This window comes from Macrosteles quadrilineatus, unplaced genomic scaffold (assembly GCF_028750875.1).
Source record: "Macrosteles quadrilineatus isolate MER2022 unplaced genomic scaffold, UCM_ALF_1.0 Scaffold_6__1_contigs__length_79288215, whole genome shotgun sequence".
In the NCBI taxonomy this organism is placed as follows: Eukaryota; Metazoa; Arthropoda; class Insecta; order Hemiptera; family Cicadellidae; genus Macrosteles; species Macrosteles quadrilineatus.
This window is the reverse complement of record NW_026542599.1, coordinates 69,895,466-69,914,513: the sequence shown is the minus strand read 5'-3', so window position 1 is coordinate 69,914,513 and position 19,048 is coordinate 69,895,466. Positions and strand designations below refer to the sequence as shown.

The window sequence follows — 19,048 nt, the reverse complement described above, 5'->3', positions numbered from 1 at the left end:
GTCTTATATTCTGCTGCCATAACATGTATGTACTTTTAAATAAATCAATTTGTTCAAATTCGTTTTATAATGTTTTATACTTAAACCCAACGAATACCCAACGAAGGCCCAACAATTCTTTCCTCTGTAGGGCCAACGAATACCAGTTTCCGTTGGGCCAACGTTGGCAAATCGTTAAAATTTCTGCCAACCATTTCCCAACCGTGCCGACCATTTCCCAACGTTGGGCCAACGATGTGTGCTACTTGGTTTAGGATTATTCCAATACCTTTACAACTCACTGTCCTTACCTTTCATGTTCTAACTTGTTTGAGTAACGTACATGTTGAAACTTGCAGAAGAAAGAAGGAGCAGGAACAACAGGATGCTGAAGATGAGAATACTCACAACTCTAGTCCGGGCGGATGGCAAGGTAAGTGAAACAATCACCCAGCCTGCAAGAGCTAATCAAATACAGTACTTTAAAACATTCAAATAAATCTTTAAAACAAAATATAATAGGGATACAATAGTTGGTCAAACGTGCTATAGTGAAACTAATATGCAACAAACTAACAATGAACTGTCAAATCTTCCTCTTTGGATGGCTGCACCAGGATTATCGGCAGATAATTTCCTGAAGACCAAAATTTGGTAGTTTATTTTGACTCTGGAAGTTTATCTTTTAGATTAAATTAAAAGTGAAACTGACTAAGTTTTCAACATTGGAACCACATAAAGAAATTTATATTTATGTTGTTTTTTTTTAAGTTTTGCAAAATAACATATAAAGAGGTAAATGTTTAACCTTTGAAAACATTTTCCAGATCATCCCCTGAATTTTAAACACAAAATTACTATGGAATCTGTTAGGTAACCAAGTACGGATGGGGTAATGGGTAGTAGGTACATATAATTATTTAATTCAATACAAAAAAAAAAAAAAAAATTTACTGCGGTCAACTATTTTGTTTTTAACTTTAAAATGTATGACTAAGTTAGAAATTTAACTATTTTAAAATTCGAAGTCAAATTACTAAATCTTGTCCAAAATCTATTGAGAAATTTTTCTTTTAAAATAGGTAAAAGCAATATAAAACTAGAGAATTATTTTCACAAGCTGTAGGATTAAATTAATTCGTGTTTACTATCCCAAAAGATTGTGTTGCATACCTGTGGTGTCAAAGAGTTAACACAACCACGTTAAAGATTTGAGATCGCATGATTGCAACGAAAACCTTTTCTTAAAATCTATTTTAAATTTTAAAATCTCTCACATTGGATGATCGTCAGATTAAGATCACCTGCACTTATATTTCTTACTGTTTATTTCCATGCCTACAAAGCCCCTGGTAAGAACTTACGTACGTGTCACGTTATCACAGACTTCTGTCCAACTCCTTCACTCCTCATACAAAATCCCAGTATCGTCCTCTAGTATACTTGCGTTCCTTGTAGTGTATTTGCCGAACAGCGAGTAAACAAGTTGTAAACGCTTCAGAACTGACCCTAGAGATTATTCTATTGTAGAAACAACTGCACTGTAGTAGCTTTGATTTTATGTATAGTCAACACTGGCCTAATTGAAAAGCAAAGTTTTGCTCTTTGAATTAATAGTAGTTCAGGACTGCATATATGACTATGTGAAGTCCCAAGGCTGAAAAGCTACCGCCCTCAAATTGCGCACAAATTTACTGCTAATTCTATATCTTAGACCTTCATTGTTTATATTGTAACTAACTGTAAGCAGAATAGATTTGGCTTTAAGAAAGTTTTTTTGTATTATGTACACAAATTGTTAAAAGTTTTGAGACCAACTGTCATTCAGATCACATGATCAGAGTTTATAGTTTGTAAAACCTAAAAAAAAAAAATTTTAATTTATATTTATTTACTCTTAAATTTGGTAAACACCTAATAAACATAAGCCTACTTATTTTAAGTTGACATGTTTTTTTTATATAATTCCAAAAAATCGTCAAATAATTTTTTTAGGCAACAATTTTTAGAATTCGTTATGCAAAATAATCTAGCTTTCATAACCAGAAAAACAACAGCTATCTCTTCAGCTTACAGCTAACTGTAACTGTTTCTCAGCTTAAATATTCATATTAAACTCATATATTCATTTATATATTCATATATATAACTAATATTCATATTAGCGTATTCATAGCTTAAACTCATTGTTGGTTGAGGAAATTTGAACCTGAGCGATCCCTAAACCGGTGGTGCATCAATGTTGGAAAATACAGGGTGGTTCTAATAAATAGATGGAGTTCTATACACATTATGATATCCGTTACATAAGTAATAACATCTATGATAAATAATTAATCCAATGGAATGATAACTGAAAAACGTTTGGAAATATAAAGTGGTTGCATTACTGCTAAAAGTTGGTGGTACACGATTAGATGAATTTTCACCATACCTGACCGTTATTTCTATCTTAGCGGGTTCATGGAAAACCATTTGAATAAAATGGAGTATTCCTTTACTGCTGACTGAGCTCCTTGAGTTGTGACAGGACTGGTGTAACAGTTGTAGCTGTTTTAACAAATTCAAGAAATTTCACTTGGGAGGATTAGTATGTGTAGATACTACATTTACCAAATCCAAAACGTTGCTGTAGGACAAGTTAAACTATACCTAGTAATCAACTAATCATTCATGATATCAATTAAAATACTGGAGGGGGATAGCTTAAATGACACCAGTTTAACTCGAGGAGTAAGGAGTAAGAAACAAAGGATACTCAATCACCAACATTTTGCCTGCGAGTTTAGACTTGGTTTCTGTCCGATGTGACCTCCCTTTTTAGTTTTTGGCCGGTGTACATGTGTTTAATTTTTTTTATTTTTTATTGTGTTGACAACCTTCAAATGAAGACACGACATACTGTACTGAGACTATAGATGACATTGGTTATGTTATAATTGAAATAAATTGCCCTAAAGCTATATTTTGGACAGCATGAACATACACAAGCAAAATGCATTCGCAATGGAATTTGGTGGCCCAATTCAAAATGAAATCTGGGAAGAACTTTCTTATCGGCTACGAAGGATGAAGCTCTCATTGGACACTCTTAGATTTTTAACAAAACTATTTTTTTTACGATTTGTGAGTTTGGAAGTTAAAAACCAATTAAAAAGCTTATCCCTTGTCAATCATTTAGAAACACCCTGTATAATCCTAAATACAAAACTGTTACAATCTAGACTCCCCAATATTTGTAACATTGTACTCCTCTGGTCGACAGGAAAGTTGTCAGCGTTCCTCCACGTTCACCGCGGCTCTCGAGCGAGCAGTCGTAAGTCCTCCAGAGCCAGTGATGCCAGCGACATCTCAGAGCTCGGCACCATGTGGCTCAACCTGCCGTTGCTGCTGCTCACCGGCACACAGGCCAACGGAGAGGAGGAGCCAGACGACGTACCGACGAGGTGAGTCTCAACACGTCCACTCAACCCCACCAGCCCTCACACTGCACAATGAACATAGTCGAGTGAAACTGGAAGAGATCATGTTTAACTTAGCGTATTGACGATGGATAGAATTAGACGTCCCGTGTCACTAAAGCTTGGTCAGCTGTTGATTATAAATAACAAATATTATAAATTCAGACAGTAAACATTAAAGTAGTTGAGTCCCCAATAGAGTACACTGATTTTAGTATTACGTATTGATTTTTGTTGAATACCCCGAGTTTTATGGTAGTTTGACCTCTAGACTCTTAAAATTAGCAAAATTACATTGGCTGCTGTTGAGCGATCCTATGTAATATGAAACTACAGCTGTTTCTTTTGCTATATGACAACATTATAAATGGAATGCTTAACTTTATGTGTCGGGTTTTACCAAATTATGGATGTATTATTTTATTTACTACTAATTGTCTCAGTTACAGTTGTGTTTAAATTGAAGTCCTGCTAAAATTATTGATGATATCAGGTTAATACTTAACATAAGACAATCAAGTTCATCATTTCGACATTGTTAAATCAACGCATCGAGTTTAGAGTCGGCAGGACTCCCGGCCATGTTGGATATTTTGCCCATAACAGCAATGTTAAGGGTTGAAGCATATTAGGACATTGTTTATTAAGATAAAACGTTGCAAAAAATCTCAATAACTCTATTGAAACCGTGGTTGTGATATGCTATCTACTTTTAAATTTTTATTGTTATTATTTTGTCAAACTATATAAATATATTGACTTAAAATGTGATTTTTTTCAACCTCTAAAACAAGTCTTAAAAATCCGTAAAGCAATTTACAAGGAAAATATATCGGCGCTAGGACAACGGCTGTTTAGCCTGGCATCTGACGGTCAACAATGAAAAATGATTGACCACTGCCGACTCTTAAGCATTTCCTGAAGATGTGCTCATCCATTAGAATTAAACAGCTGCAGTTACTGCATAGAATTGCTAAACAGTAACTCAACGTAATTGAACCCTATATTTTCAAAAATTTTTTAGCCAAGCTGAACTGAAATACAACTTATTGTGAAAGCATGTTTCATGTCACACTTTGACTATCACTTTGTATCAGAAAATAGTGGAGAAATTTGAGTTTTGACAGTTTCTGAGAGTGACTTATTCAACTACGTCCAAATTGAATAAAATTTACATTTTGATGGACATGAAAATATAAATGAGAGGAGCGAGCTGGTCTAGTGGTTAGAGTGCGGGACTTGGATCCTTGAGGTCCCAGGTTCAAATCCCGCCTAATCACCAATGTATTTTATCTAAGTAATAATGCTGCTGCACCTAGATCTCCTTAAGTAATGTGAAAAACAATTCCGTGATGTGCCTAGCGTCTTAGGACAACAAAAAATTTATATATAAATGGGATGTCTACTTCATTATCCAAAGGTCAACAACGTAACTGTAGACATAGAGCTTTTTATGGTTTTTATTAGCGGTTTAAACATCTGTTAGCGAATCAATTTTAGTATTACAATCAAACAAAATGCTACTTATTTTGCTGTAAATCTATTTCAGCCATAATTAAGAGATTAGTACGAATATAGATGTGATTAAAATCTCATGTATACATTATTCATTTTACAAATCTTACTCCCATAGAGGATAAATTTACCCCTATTTAATTGGTTTGAAAGTGGTTTGAACACCTTTTACTGCAATGTTTGAAAGCAAAACTTGCTTGAATGTGCATTTCCATGTTCCTTTTTCCAGTAGACCAATTGAATGTGCAAGTCCAGATTTGCTCAACTAAAATAATCCGAACCTTATTTAGATCCCAATTTTTAGCTTTGCGTGGATTTATAGATTTCCTATTTTACCATCCTGCATTTGCCCTCAATTTTTACCTGTTTTGATTTCAGCACATAAAAACGTGGTCTAGGTATTGGTGCTTGGCAATGCTTTGAATACAAAATTTTAACTTGTTGGTAAACCGTTAATTCTTATCAAAAAATTTAAACTAATCATAATTAATAACACTCTTAGTTTTACTTAACCTACTAACTTTACACACTCATATTTATTATACCTTAACATTAAATACTAGCAGCTTAGTATATACAATTTGAAGTTTTAATATAAGTGATTAATAAATTTGAGAATAGTCCCTGTATCGAAGTAATGAATTAGAATATAAAAACAGTATGGTTAAATAGTTAATTCAGAACCTAAAGATAATCTTCATGCACTTCTTTAAACTAGCCTTCGTCAGGGATGGTAACATTTAAGTTTACTAATGAGTGACCAAATAAATTTTACTAATTTTAAAGTGTGTTTATGTAATGAAATTTCTATAAATGAAATTTACTCTATGAAAGGACAAATAAGCTGAGTAGATTTAGTGCTCTCCTTCCAATCAGAAGACTGCAGGCTCAATCCTGAGAATTCAAAAATATTTACAATGGTTCTCTCAGCTGGTCTTTGACAAAAGAGAAAAAACCAGCTGATCATAAGTCAGGGAAAAATTGTCATCTGGTTCATTAAACACTTATCCGGTTTTAAAATACACACCCTGCTTTGTTGGCATTGTAAAAATCTAATGTAATCTAAAATTGGGAAAGCTAAACAAGGAGAATACCTTGTCGTTGTGTAATTGAGCTAAATGTAAAATGTTAAATACTATTCCGATGAAGAAATCTTGTCATTGTGCATGTAGCCAAAGTGAAATCTCAATAGTGACCAAAATTTATCGCTGTCCTTGTACTTGTAGCCAAAACTCGATTCTTTGAAAACACAAAATAGTAATTTAAATGTATTGTTACCATCCCTGTGCTGTATTACTGTATGAGACCGGGCCAACAGAGTGTATTGTTGCCTACAGCCTGTCCGATCACTCACCTTGAAGGTAAGGTTTGCCAAGTATTCAGTAGTCATTGCGTTTGCGTAGTAGCATGAGCTTCTGCAATACGCAATCACTTCTACGCAGTTCTCGCCTCTTCAACTCTATACTCTTCTGAGCTTCCTCTCCAGCTATAGGTCTTTCGACTGGTTTCTGTAGCTCACAGTGATAGTTTGCAAGCTAAATGTGTCATGTAAGACATGTAGTTGACTAGTATTTTTGACAGATTTTTCAATAGTTTGTTTTTTAGTAAAAGGTTAAGCTTAGTTGAGTCTGGTTAAGATTTGTGCGGTTTCGTTTCGATGCACTGTGTATGGCTTAAAATGAGTTACAGGTTTGTTTCAACACAACATGTATATACATAAAACAGCTTGTCGGTTTTAGGCGAAGCATTTAGTTTATTGTAGGTAATACTGACAAGAATACAAATAATATAAACAGATATTTTTGTTACAAACTTATAACAATATTAATATTTTTATTACTTTTAGTAATACCGTAATACTAACAAAACTGGACCAGTTTGTATGTATGTTCTTTATGGATATCATAACTTTACTTTGTTGTAATTTTACAGTTTGTCTATTTTTCTTATTTTCTTTTACTTGAACTAGGAACTGTAAGTAAACAAACCCAAATTGTGTCTAGAACACAAAGATACATTTGATATGGCTATTTATGAAACTTATATAAGTTTATCTTTAATTTCAATGTGGTGTTATATTTTCTTATTTTCTTTCAATATTTTACTGGGTACTTTATTATTCTTTTTATATTCAAATTTCAGTGTTTTTTCTTAAAGCTCAATTATTTGTTTACCTTATAAATAACTGTATTTTTATCATCGGTGTTTATTTGGTGTTTTATTTGTAGTGAATTTATGTAACGATGATGTTTTAAAGATGACAAAAGAACCATTGTTTTGTGTGATTTTTTGTTACAATGTGTATAAGTGGGGATTTACATTTAAACATAGTCCGCATCTATAGAATCGATGTTCATGAATCGTGCCTTGAACTTTAAAAAAATGTTCAGTTATTTCATTTTAGAAGGGGAAAATGCACCATAAAAGTAATTTAAAATAATTTGTCTAAATAAAAATATTTTTTTATTAAGCTTATCAAAGTTTTCCTTGAGCTGTAAATTTGAAGTTTGCGACTAAATTAAGTAAAACTAATACACTTGAAACTGTTCTTATGGAAAAAAACATGTCGTGAATTAGGTTAAATCAAAAAAAGTTAGAAGGGTATGAGATTATGCATACATTACTGTTTAAAATTATTTAAGTAGCCCTCATAGGTGAATTGATTTACGTTTAATTTCCATACATGTAATGTAAATCTCCTTTTGTTTGGTTGGTTCTGTAGTTAACCTAAGGTTTGTAGCCTACTTGAATAGAGATGGATTGCGTAAAAGTAATTTTTAGCTTTTGGAAACATTATTTGCTTTCTCGCTAAATTATTATTATTTTTTTTTGTAAATAGTTCATTTATACACACTAAGCTACATAAATAGTAAACATTTACTTTATCAAGAGTAAGTAGATAGGTATTATGAAATTTCTAATCAATATTGGGAAAAATACAGGGTTAGGTACTAACTTTTCAAATTGAAGTGCCAAACAGGCCTGAAACCAGTGCTTACACGGGTTTAGTTTGCTGCAGCGGCAGGCGCTCAGCCTTAAGACAAAGAAACATTACCAAACAGGTAGAGAGAGAAAACTAAAAAAAAATCCAAATACTTGGAAATCCAACCTCTTGGTGACAGATCATATTGCCTGGTAATCCGATGTAGTCATAATCTGCTTAAATGGCTTTTGCGCATGCGCAGGTTCGCAGTGCATTGAAGGAAATTCTTTTTACTGTTGAAGGAATTGTTGGTACAGTTTATAGATAAAATATGGTTTCAAATGACAAAATCTGTTTACAAATTTGATTTTAAAGTTGAAAACTACTTTTAAAATTAAAATTTATGATTTTGTTCCCTGGACTATTTTTGTCTCATTAGTTTTATACGCTATACTACATTTACCCAAAAGTTAGATTTTAGTAAATTTACAGCGTGTTTACACATATTTTTGCAAAATAGTTAGAAAGCGAGCTCGTCTAGTGATACTTGTGGTAGAGGGCGTGCCTTTTTTTGGCCTCCGAGGTCCGGGGTTAAAATTCCTCCAATCCCAATGGATTTTATCCAAGTGATATACTCTGTATGACGGAACCTGTCTCACCAGATAAAGGATCAGGAGACAGGTTCCATCATATAGACTATAATTCCATTACAATCCAGGCCTTGCCTGAAGTAATATGTAAAACAGTTCCAGGCTGGAGCCTAAGTCCGAGGATGTAAATAAAACATGAAAAAATAAAACACTAGGGTCTTAATATTTAAAATAAAAAACATGTGTTTGAACTGCTCAGCCTTTTAACGGAAGAATATTCTACAAATAATTTACAGAAACCACGACTTCACCGTGAAAGATACTCAGGTAAGCAAATGTTGGCAAATCGTAAATTGACAAAACTAAGTGTGATTCTTTTTCCAGAAACGACGTGTGTATCACGGTGAGTGAACCGTCGCCTGAGTCGCAGCCTCCCAAGACTTGTACTTTGGACCTTCCCTCGGACGCATCTGTGTGTATTACTGTGACAGAACCTTCCCCTGAGAGTCCTGCGCCGACCACTACACACTCTCCGCCCATCCCCCTGCCTCGGCCCAGCTCCCCCCTCCCCGCTCACCTGCGCCGGGCAGCGTTCAGACGTGCCAGCGAGGTACCGACCATCGTCCACGCGGCGCTGGTACACCGCGAGTCAGAGGAGTACGAGTTAGAAAGCTGATCTTCAGTTAACATTTAAGTTTAGGTTGCCTTTTTCCTGACAGGTCAGCTCACGTTGTGACCGTTTCTGGGTTTCATATGTAGAGGCATATCAGTGATTTCCAACCTTTTCCCCTGGTGTACCGCTGTTGACTTTTGGAAACTGAAGTAACTTCTTGATTAGCATTGTACATGTTTTAAATTACCTGAAAAATACAGAAATATATACGTCTAATAACACTTGCAATAATATATTTACACTTATACTGTTGACTTACAAGAACGGTACATGTAAAAGTTGGTAAGTGGTGATCGATTTCGATTGGACACTCCAATCATCATCAGACCCAATAGGCGAATCAGATTCGCTCACCACTTACATGTATTTACCGTCTTGTAAGTCAACAGTATAAGTGTAAATATATTATTGCAAGTGTTATTAGACGTATATATTTCTATATTTTTCAGGAAACTGAAGTATACATCCCTTAAGCAAGGATAGATAGATCCTTTCAGTCTCGCTTGGTTGTCAAGTTGGGGTTTCCGAAAAAAATCAGTAATTTTAGCACACTCCGTTGATAACTCAATCCAACTACTAAAATTACAACTTTAACATTGGAATGTAATGTCTAGTTCTTTCTAACCCAAAGGTGGTGTAGGGCCTATATGAACCCTAAAATGATAGACTGAGATGCGTTTTAAGCTGATGCTGGGGCATACTTTGTGCCACACTTTGGTGATCTGGTTATGCGATTCAACTTCCTGACCAAATCGTTCATGTTGGAAACATTAACTGAACACATTATTTAACCAAGAGGAGACAATTTACCGCAGTTCACAGGCCCTAAGAGCCAGCTTTGATGAGAGTTTGATTAATTAAAGCATTATAACACTGGAATACGTGGATTGTTCAACATATTGAATATTTAGTATATAAGACAACTGGACACAACGTGAACTAAGATTTGGATTAATAATCAACAATAAATGACGGAATGAATGAAATAGTGAATTTGACTAGATGATCTGAAATAACATATTATTAAAATACTATTACTACGACACAATACCTCAAGGGGGCGTCCCCCCGTATCCCAACGAATTCACCCTTCCATTCTTGAAGACAGCAGACACACGACAGAGAGTTAGTTCACTGCTTTTACCCGCCTGCTCCCTGTGCATGCGCGAGCTGCTCTGGGGTTGAGATTAGGCGGGACATTTAAATAGTTGCTGTGCTGTGGAGATTGACTCCACAAGATGGCTCTTTTGTAACTAACGTTTGGATTTAAAGATCAAAATAATTTTCTGACTCAACTTGAATGTTTAGAAATTCTTTTCCTCTCAATGACTTGTCCGGTCCTTTCCTGTATAAGATTACAAAGTAAATGTTGATCTTCTAGAAAACGTTAAGGTTCAGGCAATTTAATGTCATTTAGTGTCAAATTTCCTTTGAAACGGGTGAGATAGAATAGTTTTAAATCCCTTGTTATTTTTGCATTGATATGTGTCTGTGAGAATAAAGTTTAAATGTTACAAGTTGTCAACAAGTTGACAAGAATTTTTATTAAAAGAATGCCAATAGTAGGAACAATTATTCGAGCATATCTAAAGACTCAGAATGAATTTCCAGATTCTGGTTTCTGTGGTTAAAGACAATCAAGTTTCTCAGTAGATGACCTGACCTGTCTAGGACCTAAATCTCTGCCTATCTATGAATTAGTATTTTCATACACTTTTCCTGCCTTTCAAAGCTTTTATAATGTTTTAGATAGTTTAAAACAACAAACTGAGTTGTTATTAGAAATTGTTTTGTATATAAGTATATAGTAGTATAGGATAGCCATGAATAAATAGCTACCGGTAATACAATTCTTGATTTGCATAGTAATGATAACATTTGTTCGTGGCATTTTATTTACTGCCCTTATTCTCAGAAGTCAAATTTTTCGGTGAATTTCAATTTTACTATTTGCTAGCAGCATCTTAAAAATTATTTGTGGTTTAGAGTATAGGATACAGTTTTTCATAAACATTTTTTTCAGTGATAAATTTTTGGAAGGATAACTGTTGGTTAATTTTGAGGACTTTGAAATGCTATAAAAGCAATCGATTGAGTGGCTTGGATAGTACAAGATATTTTTATAAATTGGTTCAAGTTATTTTGAACTTCCAAGCCCTGATTTTGAAAAATATTTTAATCGTAAACATAAATCTATTCAAACATTTCAGTTATAAATAACAAGTCTATCACATTTAGTGTATTTGAAAAAAAGCTAATGGTCTAGTAGTAGATTTTATTTTAAAATCTCAATGCATGAGCTAAAAATGTAAACGCAATAATATTTCTACGCTAAATTTGTATTTACTTTTATTTGAATCAGTATTATAATGAACTAGATGGAAATGAGTGGATGTTTTTATATATTTATAAGTGAAATATTGTTAGTTTTCTGAGCACAGTTACTGTTCTTTTTGAGAATATTTTGTGCATAAAACAGTAAAAGTAACACTTGCTTTAGTAGTGGTGCTTTGATGAATCCCTGAAATGAACAACTCAAATATTATCGTAACAAAATTATTGAAACTCCATAACATTTTTAAAAAAATCAACCCAGCGGCTTTTCCTGTATATTTTGATTTTGATCTATGATTATCAAAATGAAAACAGTGCTAAATTTATTAGTCTCAAATTGTGAGGTTTTTATAGGTTAAAAATATGTAGAGTTCTTAGTTGGCTAATTTAATGGCTTTAATTTGGTATATCAAATTATTAAAGCAAAAAAAAACTTTGTTATTTAATCAATATTGTTCTAGAGCCATCTCAATTTATAAGCTTTACACAATTCAAATAGCTTGATTATAGAGAAATAGATTGAAATAAAATAAAAATTTGTGATTAAATTACGGCTCAAGAACTAACTCACTTACCCACAGACGAATCAAGAACTTCAATGACGAGTTGTGAACTTAAAACATAGTAAACAAACCATCAAGGCACGACTCGATAAACTTTTTTTAAGCTAAACACTTTTTAGAAATTTCTTTGTGGTGTTGATAATTGTGTAATTTTTATATTTTATAAACGTTTTCAAGACATTTATTAGATGCTTAGCAATATTTTTAAGTAGGTTTAGTTGGGCCATGGAGTTACCAATCTCTTTATATGCGGAATAGTTACGATTAGTTATTGTCTGGCGTTACACTGTAAAGATATTGTGTTCACTTATAGTAGACAATATTACTTCTGTGGCCACTGTTAAATTTCATTAGCATAATTTATACACAATAATATAGAGAAATATAGGCCTAATCGCAGAAACCTGTTTGTGTCAACTGTACAAATGTCTCATATGTAAAAAGTTTTCTATCGAGTTTGTTTTCTTCTCCGTAAAGGGTCGAAGGTTATTTTTTGTGATATCGTAAAGTTGTAAATACAAGTGTAGATAGTTTATACAAACGCTTGATTTTATTATATTGTTACATAGATGTAGAGTTCGACACTAATAATGTTATTGCTGATATTTAGTTTAAACGGTCGGTTGTGATATTGATATTGTAAATATATTTATAATATATTTAATAATTTGGTTACCAATAAAACCTTATACTGGATGCTTTTCAACTCATTTCATTACTTTTTCATCTGATTGTTTCCTTTTTTTACCTAGAATATGTTAAAGCCTTGAAAGATTTGTTTCAATCAAACTACTAAATTTAATCATTTTATAAGAGCCCTTATCATCTCAATGAATTATAGTTAGATGTTTTTTTTTAGAATTTAATTAATTAAACTATTTACTGAATCATTTGTTATGTAGAACGTATTAATAGTCAAAGTTAGAACAAACACATGAGTCCTCGTTTTATCCTGCAACTAAAATCTTATAATTAAAAGAAATCCTCAATATATAATATTATATTTATATATTTAGTAATTTAGCATACAAAATATTTTGTTTTAAAAATATTTTCGTAAGCCTATTGATAAATGTGTTAATAAACACAAAAACTAGATAAAAATCCTGATCAAACCCCGTTAAATTTTAAACATTTAGTTTCCCTACCGGTGTAATTTTCATTATTACTGTATATAAAAAAAATAATGTAAGTGAACCATTAAAATAATATTTTCTTTAATCTGTATTGAAATTTATTCAGTGAGCATTGTATTTTTAACAGCTAAACTGCGAAATATAAATAAATGTCCTCATGTTTATTTCAAACGGTGTACACATTTTGTCAAGTTAGGGAATTGAGGATTTTCAAAACGTCCAGTTACTTTTCCAATTCAACAAACAACCACATTCAACACATTATACCGCTTATCCCTCTGCTTGGAAAGCATCCACGTATAGATTGGTGAAGTAAACCGTAGCGTAGCAGTAGTCGAGTTATCGTCAATTACCAAACCAAACTTAATAAATCTTTTAATTAACTAGTCAATTTTTGTAACCAAGCTCGTTCCTTAAGATACACAATCATAACAACGATTCAAAGCCTGTAGCATTTGTGATATTGAGTGCATTAAGCATTCTCATTAATAAAATTATTTCCTTTAATAAATTGTCTCATTGTTAACCTATTTATGCACAAAATGAAATTATGAAAGGGTTTATGTGTTACAAGATAACTGCCATGTTAAGTAGACCTGGGGTATGGGCAATACCATAGAGGTGCGTGTTATTTAATATAATAGGATTAATAATACTATTACTGAAGTGTTACCTATTACCTGGTAATAGACTACTGAGAATTCCCTATTATTTCAGTAACGTCATCCGGACTGCTTAAACAAACGAATGAAATAATATCCCGCTGGTCAAGTATTCCATTAACAGCAAGCGTCACAAAATAGTAGTACCTTGGTTGAGAATACGTGATTGTATTTGTAACAATGACTAAACTGATAGACCGAGCGAATTAACGCCGATTTTTCTTCTATTAATGGCGAGCATCATGAAATATTATGGCACCTTGGTAACGATTACATTTCGTTGTTTGAACTTTTAGAATGAGCAACTAAAATAATGGTGATCCTGTCTTCCTATTAATGGCGGTGATTGGCTGTTATGTTCTTGAGGAAGTAAGTTATTTCACCTATTAATTTCTGGAAAACTAAGGAGCGTTCCAGGCTATTATTGCGAAGTAACGGTATTTCCCATCTCTAATTGACCGTACGCAGTGCTATGAATATCGAATAAGCAAGGACAATCGTACTATTTAAACTATCAAATTTTTTACCCTTGAATAAGGCAGTTTAATTAGTTTCTCTAAAACATAAATAATTTATTTACATTATAATACACTAAAATTTAAAACATACATTTACACGTCTTATACTTTCAAAATTTTGAAATAACTGTTACGACCAGTGATCACTGCACCAGGTCTATCAGCGTAGTTGGATGGGAAGCACTGAGATAGTTGACGTGCTGTTGTAGCTGAATTATTCGATTTTGAGAATCATGGAAGTTTTCAGAAAGCAAACAAATCTCCATTTGCAGTTTGGATCTTATCTGGAACATATTTTTGATTGAGAAGTTTTTGTTCAATGCACTTGTCTAGTCTGGATTTAGCAGCTAGTTATCGCTAAGGAAATAGGTGATCTCTAAGAAGAAACTACACTGGCTATCACAACGAAACCAAGATTAAAAGCTGGTAATCACAAAAAAAAAAATACTTTCTGTTGATTAATAAGAAACTACAACTAAACACTATTTTTACTAAGAAACTACAGTTGGCAGCTAATGATACTGATTAAATACAATTAGCCGCTGGTAATGACCAAAGAACTTTTAATCACAACTAGTCTCCAGAGCTGTTTGATGAATGCAAACCAAATAATCTGCCACAGCTCCAACTCGTCTTTAGTTGTGGGTAACCCAGACTTTCACCATAGTCATACCATCAGGTGCTTCAAATTATCCACCTTTCGATGACATCAAACAATTTTCACGTGTAAAACACAGAAGCAAAAGAAGATAATACATGGCAAAAGAGAACTTGATAGACACAACAAAAACTAGGATGAAAAGATATATTCTAAATAGGGGTCAAATGGGAATAAGTTTGGTGAAAGAGCTGTCGTGTATTGTGTCTCGAGTCTTCAAATGTGTTTTAGTATTTTGTATTCTAAAGTGAAAATCCTAAAGGTGAGTTTAAAACCCTTGACAGATATGATTATGGCTTTACAAGAGCTAAAACAAAGGACATCCACTACAAGATCATAGCAGAGCTGGGATGGCATTTTTGATGTACAAGTAAAAGTTGATAATGACTAAGAACCCCATCTTGTTCGTTAGGGTTTTTGAAAGATTCAGATAATGAAAAGACAATTCTGATGGATAATACTGGTAGCACGGAGATGTGTTTAACATACCTCGTCCCTCTCCCTGTTGGCAAAGGCAGCGGCCGCTCGGCACTGAGCCACCTCTCTCTCCATCTCAGCTATCTGAGCTTGCAGACACTTGCGGATCATCTCACTACGCTCCTTCACTCTCGCCACCTGACCAACACAAGCATTCACCAAACTGTAGTGAGTGCTATAAACTGACTTACAACTAATATGGTCAAATACCCCTCAGGGGGGGGGGTTGTCTGTCAACTATACGGGAGGCCTCTTGTAGGCTGGCAACCCTGAGTAACCATAGCCAACCCCCAGATCCCTACTCTTCTTGGTTCTGGGTTCTATGACCAGCATACTTCTTTTGCTGGATCTTCTTTCTTCTTTGCTTTCCTATTGAAGAACTCTACTTCCCTTTTCCCTTCCTTTCCATTCTTTTTCAGCCAAACCTCGACGGTGTCATGTGACTCGTGAGAAAGTGGTGAATGCCACCAGGCTCCTCAGCAGTTGTTCTTACGGAGCCTCCAGGAGTCTCCAGGAGCCTTACCTGTGAATGTGAGGCTCTGCCTGGCCTCGACTTTCAGCCTCACTTAGCTAAGGTTTCTTAAACATCTAAACCCTACCAGAACCAAACCTCAATGCAGCTTTAGAATCTGCGTCGCTCAAACTTCAGGGTTTAGCTCATTCAAAGCAAGACCCATATCTCAAAGAAGCCCCAAAGACCAGAGGAACGCCAGGCCTAACTGTTGGTCTCGATGTCGAGTCAAAGGTGGCCAAAAGGGTGCAACGGTCCTTGGCAGAAGACCTTTAAAGAAGGGGCCAGAGGTTCAACCCGTAGGTCTTATGAGGGTCAAGACACAGGTGTTTTAGCAAACACCTTCAATCTCTGGGGATCAACAATGACAACCAGGAGTGTCAATTTTGCAACCAGTCCAATGAACCTGCGAAACACACCATTCTGGATTGTGTACGCTTGGTGCTACAACAGCCCAGTTTGGTCAAAAGCAGCCTGGTGATGAACCACACACTAACATTGGGCAAAGCTCCAAACCCAATCAAGGACATGGGAAACGGCTTGCCTAAGCAAGTGGGGCATGCATAATAACCCTGGACCATGACGTATTGGTACCCTAATACAATACAATGTGAAGGAATAGGCAAACAAATACAATCAATATGGGCATTAGCTCAAAAAAAAATATATATATATATATATAGTCAGGATTGCAACCTGACAACATCAGCATTACCTGACGAGCAGACTCTTCTCGGACAGTTTCAAGCTGAGACACCATCTGCAGTAGCTCATGAGACTTGGCCTCCAGCTGATCCTTCTGTACAGCCTGGTTGGCTTCCAGTTGTAACACTACCTCCCTGTAAACATACAAATGTTACATCTGACATCTCATAGGTATATCAACTGAGACACCATCTGCAGTAGCTCATGAGACTTGGCCTCCAGCTGATCCTTCTGTACAGCCTGGTTGGCTTCCAGTTGTAACACCACCTCCCTGTAAACATACAAATGTTACATCTGACATCTCATAGGTATATCAACTGAGACACCATCTGCAGTAGCTCATGAGACTTGGCCTCCAGCTGATCCTTCTGTACAGCCTGGTTGGCTTCCAGTTGTAACACCACCTCCCTGTAAACATACAAATGTTACATCTGACATCTCATAGGTATATCAACTGAGACACCATCTGCAGTAGCTCATGAGACTTGGCCTCCAGCTGATCCTTCTGTACAGCCTGGTTGGCTTCCAGTTGTAACACCACCTCCCTGTAAACATACAAATGTTACATCTGACATCTCATAGGTATATCAACTGAGACACCATCTGCAGTAGCTCATGAGACTTGGCCTCCAGCTGATCCTTCTGTACAGCCTGGTTGGCTTCCAGTTGTAACACCACCTCCCTGTAAACATACAAATGTTACATCTGACATCTCATAGGTATATCAACTGAGACACCATCTGCAGTAGCTCATGAGACTTGGCCTCCAGCTGATCCTTCTGTACAGCCTGGTTGGCTTCCAGTTGTAACACCACCTCCTTGTAAACATACAAATGTTACATCTGACATCTCATAGGTATATCAACTGAGACACCATCTGCAGTAGCTCATGAGACTTGGCCTCCAGCTGATCCTTCTGTACAGCCTGGTTGGCTTCCAGTTGTAACACCACCTCCCTGTAAACATACAAATGTTACATCTGACAACTCATAGGTATATCAACTGAGACACCATCTGCAGTAGCTCATGAGACTTGGCCTCCAGCTGATCCTTCTGTACAGCCTGGTTGGCTTCCAGTTGTAACACTACCTCCCTGTAAACATACAAATGTTACATCTGACATCTCATAGGTATATCAACTGAGACACCATCTGCAGTAGCTCATGAGACTTGGCCTCCAGCTGATCCTTCTGTACAGCCTGGTTGGCTTCCAGTTGTAACACTACCTCCCTGTAAACATACAAATGTTACATCTGACATCTCATAGGTATATCAACTGAGACACCATCTGCAGTAGCTCATGAGACTTGGCCTCCAGCTGATCCTTCTGTACAGCCTGGTTGGCTTCCAGTTGTAACACCACCTCCCTGTAAACATACAAATGTTACATCTGACATCTCATAGGTATATCAACTGAGACACCATCTGCAGTAGCTCATGAGACTTGGCCTCCAGCTGATCCTTCTGTACAGCCTGGTTGGCTTCCAGTTGTAACACTACCTCCCTGTAAACATACAAATGTTACATCTGACATCTCATAGGTATATCAACTGAGACACCATCTGCAGTAGCTCATGAGACTTGGCCTCCAGCTGATCCTTCTGTACAGCCTGGTTGGCCTCCAGTTGTAACACCACCTCCCTGTAAACATACAAATGTTACATCTGACATCTCATAGGTATATCAACTGAGACACCATCTGCAGTAGCTCATGAGACTTGGCCTCCAGCTGATCCTTCTGTACAGCCTGGTTGGCTTCCAGTTGTAACACTACCTCCCTGTAAACATACAAATGTTACATCTGACATCTCATAGGTATATCAACTGAGACACCATCTGCAGTAGCTCATGAGACTTGGCCTCCAGCTGATCCTTCTGTACAGCCTGGTTGGCCTCCAGTTGTAACACCACCTCCCTGTAAACATACAAATGTTACATCTGACATCTCATAGGTATATCAACTGAGACACCATCTGCAGTAGCTCATGAGACTTGGCCTCCAGCTGATCCTTCTGTACAGCCTGGTTGGCTTCCAGTTGTAACACTACCTCCCTGTAAACATACAAATGTTACATCTGACAACTCATAGGTATATCAACTGAGACACCATCTGCAGTAGCTCATGAGACTTGGCCTCCAGCTGATCCTTCTGTACAGCCTGGTTGGCCTCCAGTTGTAACACCACCTCCCTGTAAACATACAAATGTTACATCTGACATCTCATAGGTATATCAACTGAGACACCATCTGCAGTAGCTCATGAGACTTGGCCTCCAGCTGATCCTTCTGTACAGCCTGGTTGGCTTCCAGTTGTAACACTACCTCCCTGTAAACATACAAATG

At 35.7% G+C, this 19,048-nt stretch overlaps 1 protein-coding gene and 1 pseudogene across 1 annotated transcript; one reads left to right on the top strand and one right to left on the bottom strand.

Annotated features, from left to right (window-relative positions):
• Positions 1 to 12,877, top strand: part of LOC128996296 (sodium channel protein 60E-like) — a 320,829-nt pseudogene extending 307,952 nt beyond the window's left edge.
• A 1,522-nt stretch (positions 12,878 to 14,399) lies between these two features.
• LOC128997613 (putative leucine-rich repeat-containing protein DDB_G0290503) lies at positions 14,400 to 19,041 on the bottom strand. The gene is made up of 19 exons (XM_054423252.1): positions 19,028 to 19,041; positions 18,805 to 18,894; positions 18,668 to 18,757; positions 18,531 to 18,620; positions 18,394 to 18,483; positions 18,257 to 18,346; positions 18,120 to 18,209; positions 17,983 to 18,072; positions 17,846 to 17,935; positions 17,709 to 17,798; positions 17,580 to 17,661; positions 17,435 to 17,523; positions 17,298 to 17,387; positions 17,161 to 17,250; positions 17,024 to 17,113; positions 16,887 to 16,976; positions 16,716 to 16,839; positions 15,502 to 15,627; positions 14,400 to 14,638 (listed from the first exon to the last, which is right to left on the bottom strand). Exons 1-19 carry the CDS (start codon positions 19,039 to 19,041, stop codon positions 14,498 to 14,500), a joined length of 1,746 nt encoding a protein of 581 aa, XP_054279227.1. The 3' UTR covers positions 14,400 to 14,497.
• Between the last annotated feature and the right edge of the window lie 7 nt (positions 19,042 to 19,048).